This window comes from Tiliqua scincoides, chromosome 5 (genome assembly GCF_035046505.1).
Source record: "Tiliqua scincoides isolate rTilSci1 chromosome 5, rTilSci1.hap2, whole genome shotgun sequence".
NCBI lineage: Eukaryota > Metazoa > Chordata > Lepidosauria > Squamata > Scincidae > Tiliqua > Tiliqua scincoides.
The window spans coordinates 17,825,338-17,845,486 of record NC_089825.1 but is presented as its reverse complement, the minus strand read 5'-3'; the positions used below and the strand labels follow the sequence as shown (position 1 = coordinate 17,845,486).

General features: G+C 44.7%; 1 protein-coding gene and 1 long non-coding RNA gene across 7 annotated transcripts in view; one reads left to right on the top strand and one right to left on the bottom strand.

Annotated features, from left to right (window-relative positions):
• Positions 1 to 1,331: 1,331 nt before the first annotated feature.
• Positions 1,332 to 7,207, bottom strand: LOC136651151 (uncharacterized). Its single transcript, XR_010794501.1, has 3 exons — positions 6,849 to 7,207; positions 5,500 to 5,648; positions 1,332 to 1,419 (listed from the first exon to the last, which is right to left on the bottom strand). It is a non-coding gene; the product is annotated as an uncharacterized lncRNA (long non-coding RNA).
• Positions 7,200 to 20,149, top strand: part of WAC (WW domain containing adaptor with coiled-coil) — a 73,265-nt gene continuing 60,315 nt past the window's right edge. For 2 of the 6 annotated variants that reach the window (XM_066627319.1, XM_066627318.1), the window contains exons 1-3: positions 7,255 to 7,511; positions 7,591 to 7,627; positions 10,681 to 10,876. In XM_066627319.1, the coding sequence (XP_066483416.1) occupies positions 7,471 to 7,511; positions 7,591 to 7,627; positions 10,681 to 10,876 (274 nt within the window). In that variant the 5' untranslated portion in view covers positions 7,255 to 7,470. The other 4 variants (XM_066627324.1, XM_066627321.1, XM_066627320.1 and 1 more) reach the window with 4 other exon arrangements.

Genomic DNA, 20,149 nt, shown 5'->3' with positions numbered 1-20,149 from the left:
TTCAAGGCCCTATTGAATTTCTCAGCAGGTGATGACTTGGGCCACAGAAGCCTTAGTTTCTACATTAAACCAAAAACAGCTACAGATATTTCATGCTTACATGCAGGATGATGAATTAAAAGAAAATAAAGAAAATAGGAGTACTGGAGATTTTTCTGTCCCTTACTACTGCTACACTAGATGCTTTTATATCACATGTATTTATATTACATATATGAACAAAGTTTACTTTTCACGTGTTTAAAAAAATCCTCATCATTAATCTTATGTGAATACACCCAATCTACTAATAAACAAAAAGGCATCCTAAACCAAGTCCAGTTTTCTGTTTTTTCCCAGGCTGACCCAGTGATTTAGGACCAATGATGAGGCATGTACAAATTTATGGGAATAATTATCAAGATTCCTATACAAGAAAGCATTATCGTGATACAGGTGCAGGAATTTTTGTAGTAAAATTGTGGAGTCAGCACATGGAAGGAAGCCAAAGAAGACTCCAAAGATTCCTAGAAAGTGTATGCCAGTTTTATTCTGAATTCTGCCTGCCTCAACCACAGAAGTGCTAATAGGTCAAAGAGTCAAAATATTTATGCTCCAATACTTTCAAATTCAACATAGTTGTGCAGAGCAGGCATAGTCATAATGCTGATGATGGGCTCAGACCAGAGAGCAGATGTCTTTGAAGAAAAAGCAGGCATTCAGAACCTGAGTACAAAGCTAAAAATGCAATTTATTGCTTTCAGTCCTCACATTAATTGATAAGCTAACAATTGGTAGGCCTAGAATTTTGTATTTGCAGAGCCTACAATATACAATCAAAAGTTAAGAATTTTTTTTAAAAATGTTATCTTTATTGCTTCATTGATTTTAAAAGTGTATTGGGTACATAAAAAAACTGTTCATTGGGCTTCTAATTCAAGAGTATCAAAGGCCAAGATTTCTTAGATAACCTTTGACTAAGTCTAATGCTGCATTTGTTGAAACATCTGAATGTCCTCGTTCACATTATTTTTTATTGCTATAATTTTGTCTAAATTCCCTGTTTCTGTTCTCAAAACATTCAGGAGCATTCTACAACTGTCCAAGATCCTCTCATATGCCACTTTTGTTTCCGCAAGAATTTGATCAAGTTCCTTCTGTGCAGCACTCTTCCAGGTTAAGCTCTCATGCACACATTCCAACTGTTTGGTGAGAATTTCAATTTCATTCTGGATCTTATTCCTCTCATCTTCTGCTTGCTTGATCTGTTTGTTCAGTCCTTCCCTATGCATAGACAAGTCTTCTAAATATTTCACAAGCTCATTATTATAACTTTGCAGAACAGCTCCTTGATGAGTCATCCTGGCTCCCCTTTTCCAAGGAGAAGGAAATGTCACCTTTTTGCACCAGCAGTGATCACCACTTCCCGTATTTTCTTTTCTGTAAATAATAGAAGAGAACAGCTAACCACCTTTGAGCCATAGTACGTAAAGCCAACATGTGTGCAATGTAATGAATGGAAGAGTGATATTTGATGAAAGAACAATCTTAAAGTATCTGACGATCCTGTTTCTGTGTTGCATTTCCCCCCCCAGACACTCAGGAGATTGTGGTTTCCACAAATCATTGTTTATTTGCAAATATCTGAAGACTTCTGTTTAGGAAGGGTCTTTTTATTTATTGTGCAGTAGTCATTGGACAATTCTTGGCTCTATCATTAACTCATGAGACAAGTCACTGTTCTCAGATTTACCTATACTCAAAACATTTAGGAATCAGAATGTAAGTCCTATTGAAACCAATGACAGAACTCCTTCTCCTATTATAAGATTCTGCATGGAAGCAGATCAAAAGAAAGGGGAAGGAGCAGGACTTGATGAGACCTCAGCATGCTTTAGACTGGCAGGCCAATGTACCAATGTAGCAGGGCCAGCACAGATTAAGCAGACTGGAGGTCTCCTCAAGGTAAGGGGACACTTGATCCCTTACTCTGAGTAATGCCCAACCTGATCAATGGGCAACTCAGACCTGTTCCTGCTAAAAGCCAGCGCAAGTCCAAGCTGCTCCAGGTTTTCAGGGAAGGGAAGGGGGATAGGATTAGGCATCTGCCAGCACTGCTGATCCTGTCCCCTATCCTGGGCCTATCCTGGAGATCCGCCCCATCTCCACCCTCCTCCCTCCCCTGCTCAGAGTAACTTTTACCTGTTCCGCCACATATCTCCTCCAGATCAGGGACCAGCGGCATAGGCATTCCCGCTGGTGCTCCTAGCCCAATTGTGGGCCCAATCCTATCCAACTTTCCAGCACCGGTGCAGCAGCAATGCAACCTCAAGGTAAGGGATCAAATGTTCCCATACTTTGAGGAGGCCTTTGTGACTGCCTGCCCAACACAGGAAGCAGTGCATTTCACATTGGCACAGCAGCACTGGCACTGGAAAATTGGATAGGATTGGGCCTTAAGCTGGCACAGTAGTCACTGCACAGGTGCAATGCAGGGTTCGGATTTTGCCATAAGTCCCTGTGGGAAAGATCTTATAAAATCAAAAACTCTAAAAGGAACACATTACGAATATCCTAGCACAGATCAGGGCAGAGGTTGGGGCACATATTGTTGCATATATCATAGTGTGTTTTGGTGACTATGATCAGTCCCATGCGAAAAACCAGAGATAACTTTGCCAAAAAAAAAAAAAATGGGCGCCAAAAGTTCTCTCTCCCACGATTATTCACATTACAGTGATGCCTCGCAAGACGAATGCCTCGCGCAATGAAAAACTCACAAGACGAAAGTGTTTTGCGATTTTTTTGGTGACTCGCAAGACGAATTTTTCTATGGCTGTGCTTCGCAAGATGAATTTTTTTGCATTTTTTTTGTTTTGGTTTGTTTTAAATCGCACAACCATTAATACCCAGGATGCATTGAAGTTTTGTGCTTGAAATTTTTGAAATCCTCTGTACAGTATGTATGCCTTTAAAGAGCACTTAATAAACACTTTGTATACCAAATTTGACTTTGTTCTGACTTTTTTTTGCCCATAGGAACACATTAATTAAATTTCAATGCATTCCTATGAGAAACCGCGCTTCGCAAGACGAAATTTTCGCAATACGAAACGACTCGCAGAACAAATTAATTTCATCTTACAAGGCATCACTGTATTTATTTAAAAGATTTATACCCCACCTGGGCAAATGCTCAGTAGCTCGCAATTCAAGATTAAAAATGCACAATATATAAAACTGTTTTTAAAAAAAATCAAAAGGACAGTAACTTGGAGGAGGACAACTATTCAAACCAAAGCACTGTTACAGAGACAGGGCACAGACCACAATGCATCACCTAAACACAAGATGGAACAAAAACATTCTGTGCCCTTGTAGAAAGGCCATGAGGGAGGGGGATGTTCTTATCATGGGGAACTCCAGTCCTAAAATTGATAATCAGCACTCAACTGCTACTCCTCAGGCCAAGATTTCAAACTGCTAATTGTGAAGTCCATGGGGGGTTGTGGGAAATAGAAGATACTTCCTTCTGCCCCATATCTTCCACCCACCAGAAATGAAGATAAGCGTATAAGTGTGCTGCAAATGTATTTTAAGTGCATTTGTGTAGCATACAAAAGAAGGCAGAATTGCTTAATTAATGCATAAACTGGCTTTCTATGTACACACACCTGTAAATGTATAAGAATTCAAATATGTACGTGATTATGAAGTCAAAATGTTACAAATGTGCAAAAAAAATTGTGTGCAAGGATAAGAGTGAAAGAAAATTCTTGTGAGAAACTGGGAAGGAAAGAGGAGCCTTTTTCCCCCCTCTTCTGCCTTGTCCCACCCAGACCCAAAGTGTTTTCCTATTTCCCAACAGCAGTCCTTTGCTCTGTGGTAGAGCTGTTAAGCTACACTGTATCTCTGGGTAAGTATATCAATCTCTCTGGAAAACAAAGCAAAAATATGTACCAGAGAGATTTGACTTGATTAAAAATAGATAGTATTAGTAGTAGAAGGGCATTGGCTTGCAAAGCAGTTACAAAGTTTCTGGGAAGATTTCAGGGTTTTAGGATACAGAGAGTAACAGATTATTAGAAAGACACTATCAGCCGTGTAAGTCTAAGCTTAAAACAATATTCTAAGTTATATAGAATAGAGCATAAACCCTTTGATTCTGGAGGAACTGACTGCACTATGCCACTGACTCCACTGTTGATGCAACTGCACTCCATTGTCAGCACAACTCCACGTCATACCTCCATCACTGTTGCAACTCTGGCTGATGGAAGCCCCAAAATGGGATGGACATATGGGCAGGACAGCGAGGAGGTGGGGGATGCCATATTGTAACCCCCACCCCGATGACAGAGGTACCCTGAAAGCAAAAGAATGCCTCAATACACCCTAGAAATCAATGGAGAGCATGGTGTATTATTGCTGTACATGATAACAGCAGCAAGGTTACTCTATGCACAGAAATGGAAATGCTCCAGTATACCAACAATGGAAGATTGGCTGGCAAAGATGCTGGAGCTTGCGGAGATGGCAAAGTTGACATCTTTAATTAGAGAAAATATTCATTCTTGACTGAGTGGAGGCCATTTGTGATTTTCCTGCAGAGCTTAGATTGTAATGAATTATATACCTATAGGTTTGGAGACTGAATAGAAGAGATAGATATAAAAGATCTAATATTAAGTTTAATCTTTATTGTATCAATTATTATAAAGATAGATAGTATTATGTATGATTGTAAGCCTGTAGTAGAGATAAATGGAAGCTTTCTAAAATGTTGTGTTAGTTCAACATTGTAATTAAAAATAATAAATAAGTTCAGAACAACAACAAAAAAAGAAATCAATGGAGAGCAAAAAAACCCTGCAACTAATGCAGGATGCAGTCACTAGGATGCTATCAGGTACCTGTCAGTTTGAACACATTACATCAATACTGCACAAATGGCATTGGCTACCAGTGTATTTCCCCACACACTTTAAGGAGGCCCCTTGCAACACAATCCTATAAATGTCTACCTAATGAAGAAGACCATTGTTTTCAATGTGTTTTACTCCCAGGGAAGTGTGCACAGGATAGCAGCCTGAAAACCCAATCCTATGCATGTCTACTCAGAAATAAGTTCCATTATAGTTGATGGGGCTTACTCCCAGGTAAGCTGGGATAGGATTGCAGCCTTAGTGTGTTGCCATTTTAGTACAGCAACTGTTAAGAGTATAGTTTCCTATTCCTCTGAGGATCAAACTTCTCAACATGAAACAAGGTACCTACATTTAATTTTTTAAAAACTTTCTTCTGAACACCACTTTCTGAGGCCAAGCCAGGAAGAAGGCTAGTTGCTCACATGCTTGTGGGCTTCCTGGGGCAGCGGATTGGTCACTCTGGGAAGTAGGATGCTGGACCGGATGAACTCTTGGTTTGATCCAGCAGGACTTGGCTTGTGTTGTTTTTGCCCTATGCGGTTTTCTCTTGCTAGGGTAGGAAACAGCTGCAAAAGAAGTGCAATTCCTGTACCTTGGACAGCGAGATGTAACTTTAGCAGGTGCAGCTCCTCATTCCAGAATGAGAAAAGTTGGGCCTACTCCCTTCTGCACCTCTATGCAAGTGCAGGGCCTAGTGCTCAGCTCCTGGGAATGGCTTCTCTCAGCTTCTTCGCTCTCTATCTTGAAAAACAAAACACCAGAATGATGCCACTCCAGCAAAAGGCAGAAGCTGCAGGGACAGGATGGGCCTGCCTGCTGAACATGCCTCCCCACCCAGAAGACAACCCAGTAGCCTCTATCTGAGCAGCTGTTCTCCTCCCCAGCATGCAGAACAGCCCAGCAGCCACCCACATATCTCCAAGAATAGCTTTGTCACCATCCTTAGAAGAGGCTGCAGAATTGGGGCCAGTGGGAGGCGTGTCCCAGGAGAGCCACGAGGCACCTCCACTGGGGTGGAGACTCCAGGGAGGCTCTCCAGTGGCTCTGCCTAGCTCCCACCTCCCTTTCCCCAATCCAGATTAACTACTGCATCCAGTCTCTGTGCAAATGGAAACAAGTCAGTGAGCAACATGAAATTGGTTAGTTCTGTGGGGATTCCTCACAAAATACTGGGCTGCAACATTAAGAACTGACTCTCTGCAAATAAATCAAAAGTGCCAAAGCCACCGAGGCACAGAAGGAAATCTCACTCATTCCCAGGAGAGTCTGCCTGGGACTGCAGCCCCAAATCCCCCTTGAGCTCCACCGCATTTACAACACAACCCTATGCTTATCTGCTCACAGGTAAGCCCCATGATCTTCAGTGGGGCTCACTCTCAGAAAAGTGTGCACAGCACTGCAGCCTTAGAGCCCCATCCTATGCATGACTACTCAGAAGCATGTCCCATAATGGACCTTGCACCCAGGTAAGCATGGATAGGACTGCAGCCTAAGAGCCCAAGCCTATGCATGTCTACTCAGAAGTAATTCCCATAATAGTTAATGGACCTTACACCCAGGTAAGTATGGATAGCATTGCAGCATGCTTAGGGTTCTGTCTTCACCCCAGAAAACTGATGCTGCAATGCTACCCTCATTTACATGGGAGTAAGCCCCATTGACTATAATGGGACTTACTTCTGAGTAAACATGCCTAAGATTGGGTTCAGGCTGCAACTCGAAACACACCTACTTGGGAGTAAGCCCCATTGACCATAATGGTACTTACTTCGGAGTAGACCTGCACAGACTGGGGCTCTTAATTAGGGAGGGAACTCCAAAATGCGTAGATTTACAGTGACTTAGAGCCCCAGCCTGTGCAGGTCTACTCAGAAGTAAGTGCCATTACAGTCAATGGGGCTTACTCCCGGGAAACTGTGCAAGACAGCAGCACCCATTCACCTTCTCCGAGCGCGACGCGGCCTCTCCGTCCTCCCCGCAGTGCTGCGACTCCCCCGATCACGTGACACTCTGCAGCGCAGCGCAATCCCGCTCCCTTCTCCGCGGCCAGTTCTATTCATCGACCCGAGCAGCAGCAGCCGCCGCGAGAAGCGCTCCGCCAATCAGCTGCCTGGGATCGCCGCCTGCCCACGGGGGAGTGTCCTCCCCTGGCGGAAGCAGCCGATGCCCTTCGCGGGCGGGGCGGCGCGCGACTCGAGGCCGAGCGTAGGGGGCGGGGCACGCTCGAGCGCGGAGGAGGTGCCGCAGCGGCCCCGGCGGAAAGAGCCGAGAGCAGCCGAGACAAGGCGAAGGCGGCGGCGCCCGAGTTCCCCGGATGTAGGAGGACGGCGGTGGTGGTAGTGTTGGGAGCAGCGAGGGGGGAGGCGGCGGCGGAGGGAGGGCGACGAGGGCGCGCAGGCGGACCGCGGCTGAGGAGACGTCGCAGCTGCGCTCCCCGCTCTGAGGCGCGCGCCCCTTCCCGCCCGTGCGGAGGAGATGGGCCCGTGAGCGCCCCCAGCCGCGCGCCCGACCCCCCCGGCCGCGCCCTCCCGGCCCCAGTCTCTCGCTCACAGGCCGCGCATTGATGGTAATGTATGCGAGGAAACAGCAGAGGCTCAACGATGGGTAAATAGCCCCCCGCCCCGCCCCCGCGCCGCCAACGGTCGCAACGGCCGCCCGCTAACGCCTCTCTCTCTCTCCGCAGCTGTCACGACCGCAAGGGGGACTCGCAGCCCTTCCAGGTACGCGCCCCGCCGCCGCCGGCGTGTGGGAGGGCGCCCGCTACTCGAGGCAGGCCTCGGCCGCGAGCAGGCCGCGCAGGGCCGCGCTTCCCTTCCTGGCGGGGGGCGGGGAGGAGCGCGCGCCGGACTCCCCCCAGGCGTGCGGCCTGCCCGGGCGGGGAAGCGGGGCCTCGCCGCGCAGGCCGCGCAGCGCTGGAGAGAGGCCTCCGCCCCCACGGCCGGTGGGGCCGTCCCAGCAATGAGGCCGGGAGGGCCCGGGCGGTGCGCGAGTGCAGACAACGGAGAACGGCTCTAAGCCCGCAGGGAGGCCTGCTGCCCCTCGCTGCCGCCCGCGGCACAGACAAAAGAGGACGTTCTGTGCCCGGTGCGGAGTCTGGGGAACTCCCTGCCACAGGACGGAGGGTGTTCTTCCCCCCTCGCACAGCACCATAGCCGGGGCACAGGCACTCATCTCCACTGTCAGGACAGACAAAAGAAGATATTCTGTGCCCAGCAGGCCGTCGGTCTGTGGAACTCCCTGCCCCAGGATGGAGGGGGTGTTCTTTCCCTCTCACACAGCACCAGAACCAGGGGACAGACACTCAGATTGAGTGTCAGGAGAGTCGGGACAGATAAAGGGAGATAAAAATTTAGCTAGAGTATAGTTAGTCTGTGGAACTCTTTGCTACAGGATAGAGGGGTGTTCTTTCCCTCTCACACAACACCAGAACCAGGGGATGTCCACTCAACTTGAGTGTCAGGAGAGTGAGGACAGGCAAAATAAGTTATTTCTTTGTCCAGCATGCCATTAGTCTGTTGAACCTCTTGCTGCAGGATAGAGGGCTGTTCTTTTCTCTCTTTACAGCACCAGAACCAGGGGACAGACACTCAGATTTGTTGGGAGAGTTAGGACAGACCAAAGAAAATATATTTTCATTCGTCTGTGGAACGCCTTGCCACAGGATGCAGTGATGGCATCTGGCTGATGTGCCTTGGGATGAAGAGAGTGAATGGAGAGTTATTATTTTCCCTCTTGCACAACTACAGAATCAGGGGACACCCACTCACATGGAGTGTCAGGAGAGTTAGGACAGAGAGAAGGAAATGTCTCTTTATTTCAGCTTTAATTAGCCCATGGAACTCCTTGCCACAGGATGGGGTGATGGCATCTGGCTGACATGCCTTGAGATGGGGAGGTGTTCTTTTCCCTCTCATACAACCAAAGAACTAGGGAACAGCCACTCAAATTAAGTGTTAGAAGAGTTAGGGTGGACAAAAGAAAATGTCTGTTTACCCCAGCATGTAATTAACCTGTGGAACTTCTTGCCACAGGATGTGGTGATGGCATCTGGCCTGGATGCTTTTAAAAGGGGACTGGACAGATTTCTGGAGGAAAAATCCATCACAGGTTATAAGCCTTGATGTGAAAGTGCAATCTGCTGATTTTAGAAGTAGGCTCCAGTAGAATGCCAGATGCAAGAGAGTGGCACCAGGATGCAGGTCTCTGTTGCCTCATTTGCTCCCAGAGGGCCCAATCCTATCCATCTTTCCAGCCCCAGTGCAGCTGCAATGCAGCCCCTTGGTGAGGGAACAAAAGTTCCCTTACCTTGTGGAGGCCTCCAGAACTGCTGTCCCATCACAGGATGCAGTGCACGCCCCATTGGCATGGCTACACCAGGACTGGAAAGTTGGATAGGATTTGGTCCTGAGGCATCTTGTCGGCCACTGCTAGATACAGGAAGCTGGACTTGATGGACTTTTGGCCTGATCCAGCAGGGCTCTTCTTGTGTCCTCAAATTGGTAGGAAAATGTAAATTGAAGTTAAACTAATATAGATATTGGGATAAATGGGGGGAGGGGTGTTGGGGGTCCTTCATTTTTTTTTTTTTTTTTTTGCTGACCTCACCTCGTGGACCAAATGGATAGTTCTCTTGAGAGAACTGGGGATGAAAAATACAATTACTTGATCTTGCATGTTCTGTACATGTTCTGGTGATTGAATATTATGCACACTTTTGACAAATGGGTGTTAGAGTCACTGACAGCCAACCCCAAAGTAAACGTTGACTACATAGTGACTGGTGCTGTGAAAACATGCAGATAAAAAGAACTGCTGACCAAAGGCCACTTACATAGTATGTTGCGCTCTGTACAATGCAACATGGCATTGGTATCAAATACATTCTTAGCAGTTGCAGTGCATATAGACTGTATTCCTCTTTCTGTCATCTCTTGAATAATCTTGGTTCATACTTCTAGACAGTTAATGGAACCTCTGTTTCCAATCTGCAAAGGTGAATTTTTCAAAATGGCTAACTTTGCCATGATGATCAAATAATCTCATTGATCATGATCAAGTACACTGTACATTTATTAAAACCACATATATATCTTTTATGATAGAATTTAAACGCTGATGAAGTGGAGGGAATGGAGACAGTGTCTTTGAAATAAGTCCCACTTCTTTGCAAAGTTACCTGTAAATTTAGGCTAGTAGGCCTTTATACTGAAGTAATGAGAAACCAATTGTGTTCCTAGCAGATCATCACTGTACTGGTTACGTGAATCAAGGTGTTTTAGTTAATACCTACTAAAAACACCTACAATGATGCTTGAACTTATTGGAGGTCAGTTAAGCAAAGTGCAAGTAATGAAGTAGTGATCTGAAAGAGACCACCTATACAATGTGAAGGACCACAAAGTTCATTGCTATTAACTTTATAAAATGATAAGATACTGATCAGTAGTAAAGTAATTGAGACTATAATCTACCAAGGGGATCTGTAGACTTTATTTTCTTTTTGGCAGCAGTTTATTCATTCTGATGGCAAGCTGCTTTTGAAGTTCTGAGAGATGTTTCAAAAGCAGTGATATGACATTATAGTTCACTATTTAAAGATGGGGAAGATAAGAATTCTGATCTAGCAAGTCCTTTGTTTGGATTTACATGTACCTCATTGTATCCCAATCAATACTTAGAATTTTCCTAACACTAGTAATAAAAACATTTGTTGTATATCTTATTTTTGCTACCAAGACTCAGTTTAGAAATCTGTACTTGTAATTTCTTGCAGGCTCTTAAATACTCATCAAAGAGTCACCCCAGTGGTGGTGATCACCGGCATGACAAGATGCGAGACACCACAGACCCTTCTCCACCAAATAAAATGTTGCGACGATCTGATAGCCCTGAAAACAAATATGGTGACAACACTGGACACAGTAAAGTTAAAAGCATGCATGCTCACAGAGTTAGAGAGAGGGACGGTGGTGAGTTAATTTTAAGTGATTTGTATTCAAATATTAGTTATTAAATGTAATTTGCATCAGAACACAATATTGTATCACTATGGTGAAACATTTTGTACTAAATAGCATTGTTTCAGTCCAGCCACCACACTGCCTAACAATAAAACATGGGGATAGTAATTTCATTTAGTATATAATTAGATTGTTAGATTTTTGTATGTTATAAATGACAGGTCTACTAAATTAATGAAAAAAGGATTAAATGAGCCAGGGGGCTTCCTTGAACAATGTAATTCTTTTTTTGTATTTAGGGTATTTTGTCTACTGCATTACAAAAATCAACATTTTCATGGTAGTGGTCTAAATTCAGCAGTAGGATATGGGGTTTAATCTGCTGTCAGCTGATCAGTTACACACACAGCAAGGGATAGTTGTTAAGCTTTTGTGTTTTTAAGCAAAAATGGAAGGTAACTCAAAAACAATCTGTTCTGTTAGAATTGCAACTATCGCTTTTGTGCATTCTCTAGTCTTCCACTTTGTTGCAGTACATGTAAGCAGGCTTCTGTATTAGCATTGCTGCATTTTCTCTGTGCAAAAGAATGAGGTTAAAATGCCCCAGCAAACCCCAGGGTTGTGTATGCTGTAATTCTTTCTGGTTTGAGTATGTCACTGATCCAGTTATCTGGAAGGGTGTGATGATTAGATTTGGGTGCTTATATCCCAATTATTGATGACCTCTTTAAGGGGTGTGTGTGTTTCTTGTTTATTTAGTAACCTTGTGCAAGGAGCTGTGAACTTGGGGTTCCATATTTATAAATAATATTTCAAGTCATCTTTCATTATCCTGGAAACTTGATTGATTGGAGAGAGGGGGCTGAGTGTTTAGAATCTTTATTCTCCTGACTGTTAAGAAGACCGTTACTCTTTCATTGCATATTTAGGGTAACTTCAAGGAAATTATTTTCACCTTAATTCTGTTTAGTATTGCATGTTTGTTTATCCCTCATTACTTGTTTGTTCAATTGGAAAAGTGATCAGATGGTTTCAGCATGCTTTTACTTAACTATAGAAGTTTGGCTATCATTAGAAAGAATTAAAACAATTCCCTTTATCAAAATGGCAGTTAAATAACTGCTATTAAAATTTGGTCAAATTTGAATGTGATGTTCTACAATTGTCAAATAATTTTGGGGTGCCATTGTTCATATCTTAGACTCCCCCCCCCAATAAAATAGAGCTACTATAGAAATGCTACTGGCAGCTTCTGTACTGCATTTGTATTTCTGAAAATGACAATTGTTCTTTGTTATTAGATCATTCACTAAGGCTGATTTTTTTTAATTCGAGGTCAGGTTGTGAATATGAAGCAGATAGAAGAATAATCTCCTGTAGAGGAGATCTTGGACCCAGTAAGGCAGTTATTTTTTCCTGAGTTGCATTTCAAACCAGAGGCACCACCACAATTTTTTTATTTGTTAAGAAATGGAGGTACTGATAACGAGGAAGGTGCATATGGCAAAAAATGAATTGAATAGGGGTTTAAACTTTAGTAGTTTCAAGATTACTTATTTAAATGGTGCCAGATTTGGTTCCTCTTCTACTCCATTGGGTTCTTCTCTTAGCTACATGTAGGAATTGAAAACAATGCAATTAAGGACCCAATCCTATACACTGGCAACAGCTGTGCTGCCAGTCACCACCATCACAAAAGTGCTGTAAGGCACTTCTGTGCTGGCGGTGAAGACACGGCACTGGTGGTGAGGCCTGTTCCCATTGGCACTGGGCCTCAGTGTTTTGAAGACATCTCTGCGAAATGGCCGGCAGTAAGTGTTCCTGCCAGCTGGCAGAGAGGCTTTTGGGAGCAGGACTGGGTTGGAGGGGGAAGGCAGGCTGGAGGGAGGATTGGGCCCATGAGGGAGGCGGAGATGGTGGTAGAGTCTGCCACCAAATCCTATGCCCTCCCTGTCTTTAGACCCTGCACAGGCCTCCTTGGTACTGGGCCTGCAAAATATCTGACGCAGCTCCAAAGAGATCTACTGGGGCTGCAGCAACTTCACCCGTGTTAAGAGAACAAATATTTCCTGACTCTGGCAGCTCCCCCAGCCCTATAGGATGCAGCGGCAATCAGTTTGGTGCCGTTGCTCTTTTGTGCTGCTGGGGAGTAGAATTGAGCTGTAAGATTCTACATTTGAGTTTTTTGTTCTACTATAAGTTGTTCCAAGTAGTTTACCAAAGTTTGCTTGTAAGGCTGCACCATGATTAGGCTTGAATTTAATTTATGTTAAAACTTCTATCTCATTACAGTATTTAAAGCACACCATAGGAACCTAAACCTTTATAATGAATTCTGACTGGGGAATAGAAGGTTTGTTGGATGCGGGGTGTTTTCCTGTTCCATATACTGTCACATGATCTGGGGAAATCTGATTGCTCATAACTTGTTCTGGTTCAGTTAGGTTACATAGGACTTAGACCTATATGAGGAGCCTTTGCTGACATTTTCTTAGTATATTCTGCCACAGTGATATTCAAAAGAAATGAAATGATCCTGTAATTTGTAAGTAACCAGGTCCTAAGAGTTCTGATAAAGAAGTACAATACTGCTCTGACATTTTTAAAAATGATGTGATAACTAGTTTAGTGTAATGGATAGATTGTTATTGGATTTAAATTGAAGAAACTTGAGTTCAACTAATTCCTTATCCCTAATGCTTATTGGGTGATCTTGGGTAAGTTACTGGCTGTGCTCATTAGATTCCTCCCTTCCATGCACCTGGAGAGGGGATGGAAAACTTCCCAGTTATGTTTAGAAATAAGTTTCCCTGCATTTGTGTGGGAGGGAACACTTGTGAGGAAACTATGGTTTATACTGAACAAAAAGTAAAAACTTTCAACTCCTCTTAGATGGGAGATGTGGGAAATGAGCACAAGCTTGACTTTACTTTGCCTAAACTGTACACATAGCACTATATGTGTTATGTCTAGTGTTATATTTATGTGATTGCTATTTATTAGGCCTATTAAGAAGATGTTCAAGGTAAGACCAGTGTATATGAACCATGAGCGAGATGCAGGTATGGTTAAATTAGTTCAGATCAAACTTTTTAGTGATTTAAACAGCATATAGAACATATGGGAAATATCTTATCCAGAGGGCTGTTAAGATATGGGTTTTGTGCTTGAGGGCGCAATCCTACCCTACGCTCCAACAGGCAAGCCAAGAGGCTTGTGCTGTATCCAGTGCAGGATAGGGGCCCAAGGTGGCTCAGGCAAACTTTAGGCACCCTTGCTCCTATGAGACTTGCTCCACCTCCTGAGCTGGCACAAGTCTGAGAAGAGCGGAGCGGTTTCAAGCTGCTCCAAACTCTGGGAACGAGGGATCCCAGCCCTTCCCTCTCCTCCTCCCTGCCCACCCCAGAGACTTGCATCGGCCCACGTGGGCCAATGCAAACCTCAACAAGGAAGGCAGTGCGGAAGCTTGCGTCAGCCTCTGCAGGCTGACGCACCTCTGAGCACCGACCCGGCTTCCTCCCGAGGAGGTGCTAACATGCCTTACGGCACGTTTGCGAACCTCCTGGGCCGGCGCAAGGGATTGCACTGGCCCGTGGGCAACTCTGAATGAGTTGTAAGTATAGATATACACAATTTCCATTAACCACTTTGTTAGACAGTGAGATTACAATAAGTCAGCACTTCAACATGGTTTTTTAAATTTGATAAATTGTTGTAGTAGATACAATTTGTCTAATAAATACATCTGTCATATTGAGTAGTTTCTATTAAAACCAGTTGGAGCAGTATAAATGGAACAGTATAAATGTTCAGTTTATTTTCTCCTCTGACCACGTGTGGTGGTCCTGAGCTGTGTTTGGCCTTTCCCCATCCCATTGTAGACCTGCAAATGGTCTCTGTTATCCTGGTGCAAAGAGCTAGCATCTGAGCAGGGGAATCAAATAGTCTTTGGTAGTGTCCAGGTCTAAGGTGCTTTCCTGCTCCTGTTCAACAGGGTAGGGTAATAGGTCTTTAGTAGTATTTACAACAGCATTTCTCAAACTGGGTTGGGACCCATTTGGTGAGTCCCTGTTGCGCCATTGTGGGATCCACCTCCCCCCAGGGGGATCTACAGGTGGTCCGGGGTCAACTTGCGACACTTTCTACTTACCCCACTTCGGAAGTAACCACAGAGACAGATGTCCGTCTTGATCAAGTGTGTTTGTTCGGGTCAAGTGCTTCACATTAATTAGGTCTCTGTTTCCTCACAGGGACCTTTGTCTTGTTCACAGGCAAGGTACAAACCCCACAGGTAGGGAATACAAAAGTCCATTAACTATAGGTAAGTCCACAGAATCAAGGCTAGTCCCGGAGATCTTGCCTCCAGTGTAAGCAGGGCCAAGTAAGACATTGGGGCTTTAGTAAGACCGTAGACATTGCCACCCAGGGATTATGGCGTGACCCCGAGGCTGCTTGGGGTTCAGCCCCTCAGCTGGTTGCTGAACGGTAGCAATGGTGCCCCAGCCCAGCTTGCCTGTCTGCTGCTCTGGTACCTTTGGCTGTTCCCACTGCACAGGCGTTGTGAGGCTTCCCCAGACTCTCAGGTGGTTCCACACCCCTTCAGTCCTCCGAGCAGCTCCTTCCTTGGGGATCCCCCTCTGGTTGGTGGTGAGGGTATGGTTCGACCTTATAAATGGAGGGGCGATTACTGCTCCTCCAAGGCTAGGGTCTAGTAATGGTAAGTCAATGGGTCCGCCTGAGTGTTCCCAGGCCACCCTTGTGGAGCCTAAGCCCCAGGAAGAACTTCTCCCTCTTGCTGTTGTGCTCCTTATGAACCCAGCAGCCAACCTGTCAGGGTCCACCCCTTCTGGCCATGTGTTGGAGCCTACTCCAGAGGCGGTCCCCTGCCTGGGGGTTGTATCCCCATAGTACTCCCACAGCTTCCCTCCTCCTGAGGAGCCCCCTACTTCCAAGGAGCCCTTTACCCTTGAGGAACCCCTTTTTCTCAAATAGGCCTGCGTCACCTGGGCCTGGCCCTGGTGACAGTCCCTCAGAGCCTCCAGGGAAAACACAGATGATGGAAAAATCACGTAACAGATTGTCTCAAGCTCTGAGGCTATTGAAAAATCAGATAGCTGCTAATTGCCCTGCAAAGAACTGAGCTGCTGCAGATTGCAAGCTTGTATAAATATAGGGAGATAAATATTTGACCATCTTTTTTTCTGGTGTATTTTTCCCCCAAGTCCGTCAGTGGGAGGTAGCGGGGGCAGGTTAAATCTGGGTCACGTAACAGCTCCTCAAGCCTTGAGGCTGTTCATTAGGATTGCGTTATTATGAGATTTTACAAATAAATAAAATAAAATATTACTTATAAACAAATAAAAAATATTTCTTCTTAGATCTTTTTTAAAAGTCTCATAAAGCTGGGTGGGGACTAATAGAGCAACGGCACCCAAAACTGTGACGTGTGTTTGGAAAATGCGGTCTCTGTCTGAACCGCAGCTTTTGGTTCTGCTCCCGCTCAGCTTGTCTACCTGGTAGATGTGGGTACCAGGATGCTCTGGGATGTTGTATCCGTTTTTGTCCCAGAAGGCTATGCGACAGGATGTCCAGGCAGACATGAATGTCTGGAGCATCCTGGTGCCCAGGTCTTCCAGAAGAACAAACCATACAGGAGTGGAACCAAAAGGTCCGCTCACTGCATGGCAGGATTCTACCAAACCCCAGATCCAGCGCTCGGTCTGGGGTTCAACCAGACCTGCAATAGTGTCAATTAAGAAAATGTGTCTTAGTGCTGAAAAGTTTGGGAACCACTGAATTTACAGTGTTCTGCATTTGTTGGCTGGCTTTGCTTGCCAGATCATGATTGTAGTCCATAAGGCAGCCTCATTTCCTCTCCTATACTTGCTTGCTTCTGGTCCAGAGCAGGAAAGGGAAACAAATGGCCAAGCAGCCGAGTTGCATGCTTTCCCTTCTTGCCTGGTGCTCTTGTTCAGGGGGTGTCCAAAGTTTTTGGCAGGAGGGCAACATCATCTCTCTGACACTGTGTCAGGGGGGCTGGGGGAAAAAAATTTACATTTAAAATTTGAATAAATTTACATATGTTTACATAAACGAATATATTAAAGATGAGCTTATATGAGTGAATGAAGGTCTTGCAATAGCTCAACGCCTATAAAAAGCCTTGCACAAAGCAAGGCTGGCCTTTCCTTTGCTGCTGCTACTGCATGACAGGTGTGAAACAGCAAGCAGTGGAGGAAGCCCTCATCCCACAGCTCACATGAGAGGTAAAACAGTCGCCTTCACACTGAGAGCAATTGCATTGGGCCAGTGTGGGCTCCAATAAATCTCCAGAGGGCCAGAGGCTCATTGGAGACTGGGGGCTCCCTGAGGGCTGCATTGAGAGGCCTTGAGGGCCGCAAGTGGCCCCAGGGCCGGGGTTTGGGCACCCCTGCTCTAGTTAAATCAGCTAAAGCAATGGTTTTCAATCTTTTTTTGTGCCATAACTGCAATAAATAACTGAAATATGATACTGGGGACTCACCACAAATCCCGCTCCCTCCCTGGACCTGATCTGCCCCTGCCTGTCTCATTTCCCCTCATGTCTTCCCAGCAACCTTGTGGGGTAGCAGCCTAAGCAGGTCTAGCCTTAGGTGCTGTAGGCAAGACAGCAAGGCTGTGCTGTATTATATCAAGAACTCAGTTTTGTTAAGGCAGTACCATTATTGGTATGGATCCAAGCCCTATCTTGTACAGACTTTGAAAGTTTGCTGCAACCCCCAAAATGAGACTTCGTGCCCCCATTGGGGTCCCAGATTACAAATTGAATGTTGAGCTAAAGTTTGCTCACTTCTTTCACCAGAGAGTACTAGCCTGCTCATCTAAACCTCTCAAGGCCTGAATATATACTTGTTGTTGACAAACATAGTTCACATTAAGTATTTTGCACAGTAGAGACATATGGACCTCAGTAACTTGTGTGTTTGTAGTGGGATAAAAAAGGTGGAAACAAGCCAATATAAAACCGATCTGATTTAGGTGTAATACTAAGAAATAGTTTAGCTTTGCATTCATGAACAGGTGCAAACCGTGGTCTGCTTTATGCTTTCCTGCTTTGTACATGTGTAGAGGACATTAAAAACTTCATTTGTTGCTTGGAACGAACTTGAACAGTTTTGTTCACAAATGGGAAAACCAGGGTGTATGCAAATTGGGTATCAAACCAAAGTTTGATAGTCATAGTCCACAGATACCCATGTTCAGAGAAACCAGGAAAGTGATGTCTTTCAGATCTCAAATCTATTCCCTATGTTCTTTGGGAGGGGGCAAGGAGGAAATGCACTCGCCCAGGGCTTGTGTCAGCTCATGCACAAAGGCTAAACTGTTTTGTATTGTGCCTAACTCAGGCTGTTTTGTTTGCCAGTATTTTCTCTCTATGCTTCTAATTAGTGGTAGCAAAGCTTAATTCGGATTAATGTATGGGGGGGTAATACCGTCTTGTTCTTTTAATGCAAATAGTTAATGGAAAACAAATATGGTATATTCATCCTGACTAAATTCCATTGATTTCAATGGAAGGAAATGTGTGCTTCTTTAGTGGAGAAGAATACTTTATAGAAAGAATGCAGTATAAGGGGTTCCTTTCCAAAAATAATTTGAGCTTCAGATAGAGTTGCTCAAAACATAAAGTTACTGTAAACACTAAGAGGAATGCTTTTCTTATTGAACCTCCTTCTGAAACTGAAATCTCCTTGTGCCTGGCTTATCCTTTTAAGACTTTTTTTAGGTATACTCCAATTGCCTCATGAAAATGTTTAGGGGTTTGTGTGAAAGAAAGTGGGGATATGACAGTAACAATTTGGAAACAAGGGCAAGATTAGAGGATGATCTGCCCATATTGCCCCAGTGTGGGCTATACTTAGGTTTTGATGAGAGTGGGAACTTTCTCAGACTCTTGCGTTTGTCAATGATTAGAGAAGACATTCTTGCTCTCATTACTATTTCTAAGAGAAGTGAAACTCCACTGAGTGTGGGGTCAAAATTGGTGTGGATATGAATACTACCCAAAAGAGATTTAATGAGGTTCTTGTAAGTGCTACGTGTTGTAAGAACGCAAGAGGAACAAGTTGAATGCATGGCCATGAGGAAGACACATGGTGGTCTTCAGGTACTGCATTTAGAGTATAGAAGGTATCAAATGCCTGGTGTGGAAAGTTGTGCTCTCTATACACACGTTCTCTTTCACACACCCTCTGTATTGTACTCCTGTATGTGAGCTACTCTAGGTGTGGGAATCCAAATCAGGGGCTTCCCTTTCAGTATGCATCTATGACCCTAGGACAGTGGTTCCCAAACTTTTTAGCACCAGGATCGACTTTTAAAATTTAATTAATTTATTGTATTTTAACATGAAAAAGGTGCTTAAATTATTTATGCATGCTTACAACCTACAGGGGCTCAGCTCCTTGCCGGGCAGTTAGAAGCCATCTTGTAACTGCAGGAGCTAAGCTCTTTGCAGGGTAATTAGCTGCTATAGTATCTGCTTTTTAAAATAGGCTCACAGCTTTAAATAGTTATCAGATCTTTCCATCAACGTTTGACAACCCACCAAAAAATCAGGTTGCAACTCACCAGTGGGACCCAACCCATTGTTTGGGAACCATTACCCAAATATGTTCTCACTTTTCTAGATTAATTATACATTATGTACAATGGACCCACAGTTTCTGTAAGGGATCTGTTCCAGGACCTTCTGCGGATACCAGAACCCATGGATGCTGGAGTCTGTGGGGGTGGTGGTGGTAGGGTTGCATCGCTTTAATACTCAAGGCTATGTCAGGCCTTTAACCCACACTACAGGCCTCCCTACCTCCTGAAAAGGTTCCGGTACATGACCAGAAGCCACTTCCTGTTCATGTCCTCAACTTCTGGTAGCAACCTGGAAGCCTTTTGAAGTGTGAGGAGGCCCATGGAGTGGGCCTCCCATATAAGTGACTTTTTTTTGCCTTTCCAGGCCATTCTGAAGCCTGTAGAGGCAGCGGGCGGATGTCTGTTGCCTCTGTGGACTTCAGAAAGCCCTCCGGAGGGAACCGGAGTCCAGCTCAGGATTTAGGTGGAGCCGAGTCTGGCTTAGTGCAGGTCTGGGGATGAAAAATCAGCAGATAAACAGGCTCCACCTGTAGTTTGTCACTTGTGGTGTTGCTTATTGGAGCCATTCTAATAATCGTTACCAAATATTTTTGTGAGTTAAGTATAGTTGTAGCAGCTGGACTCTGGGAAGGAAGACCAAGTAAATGCTGGAGT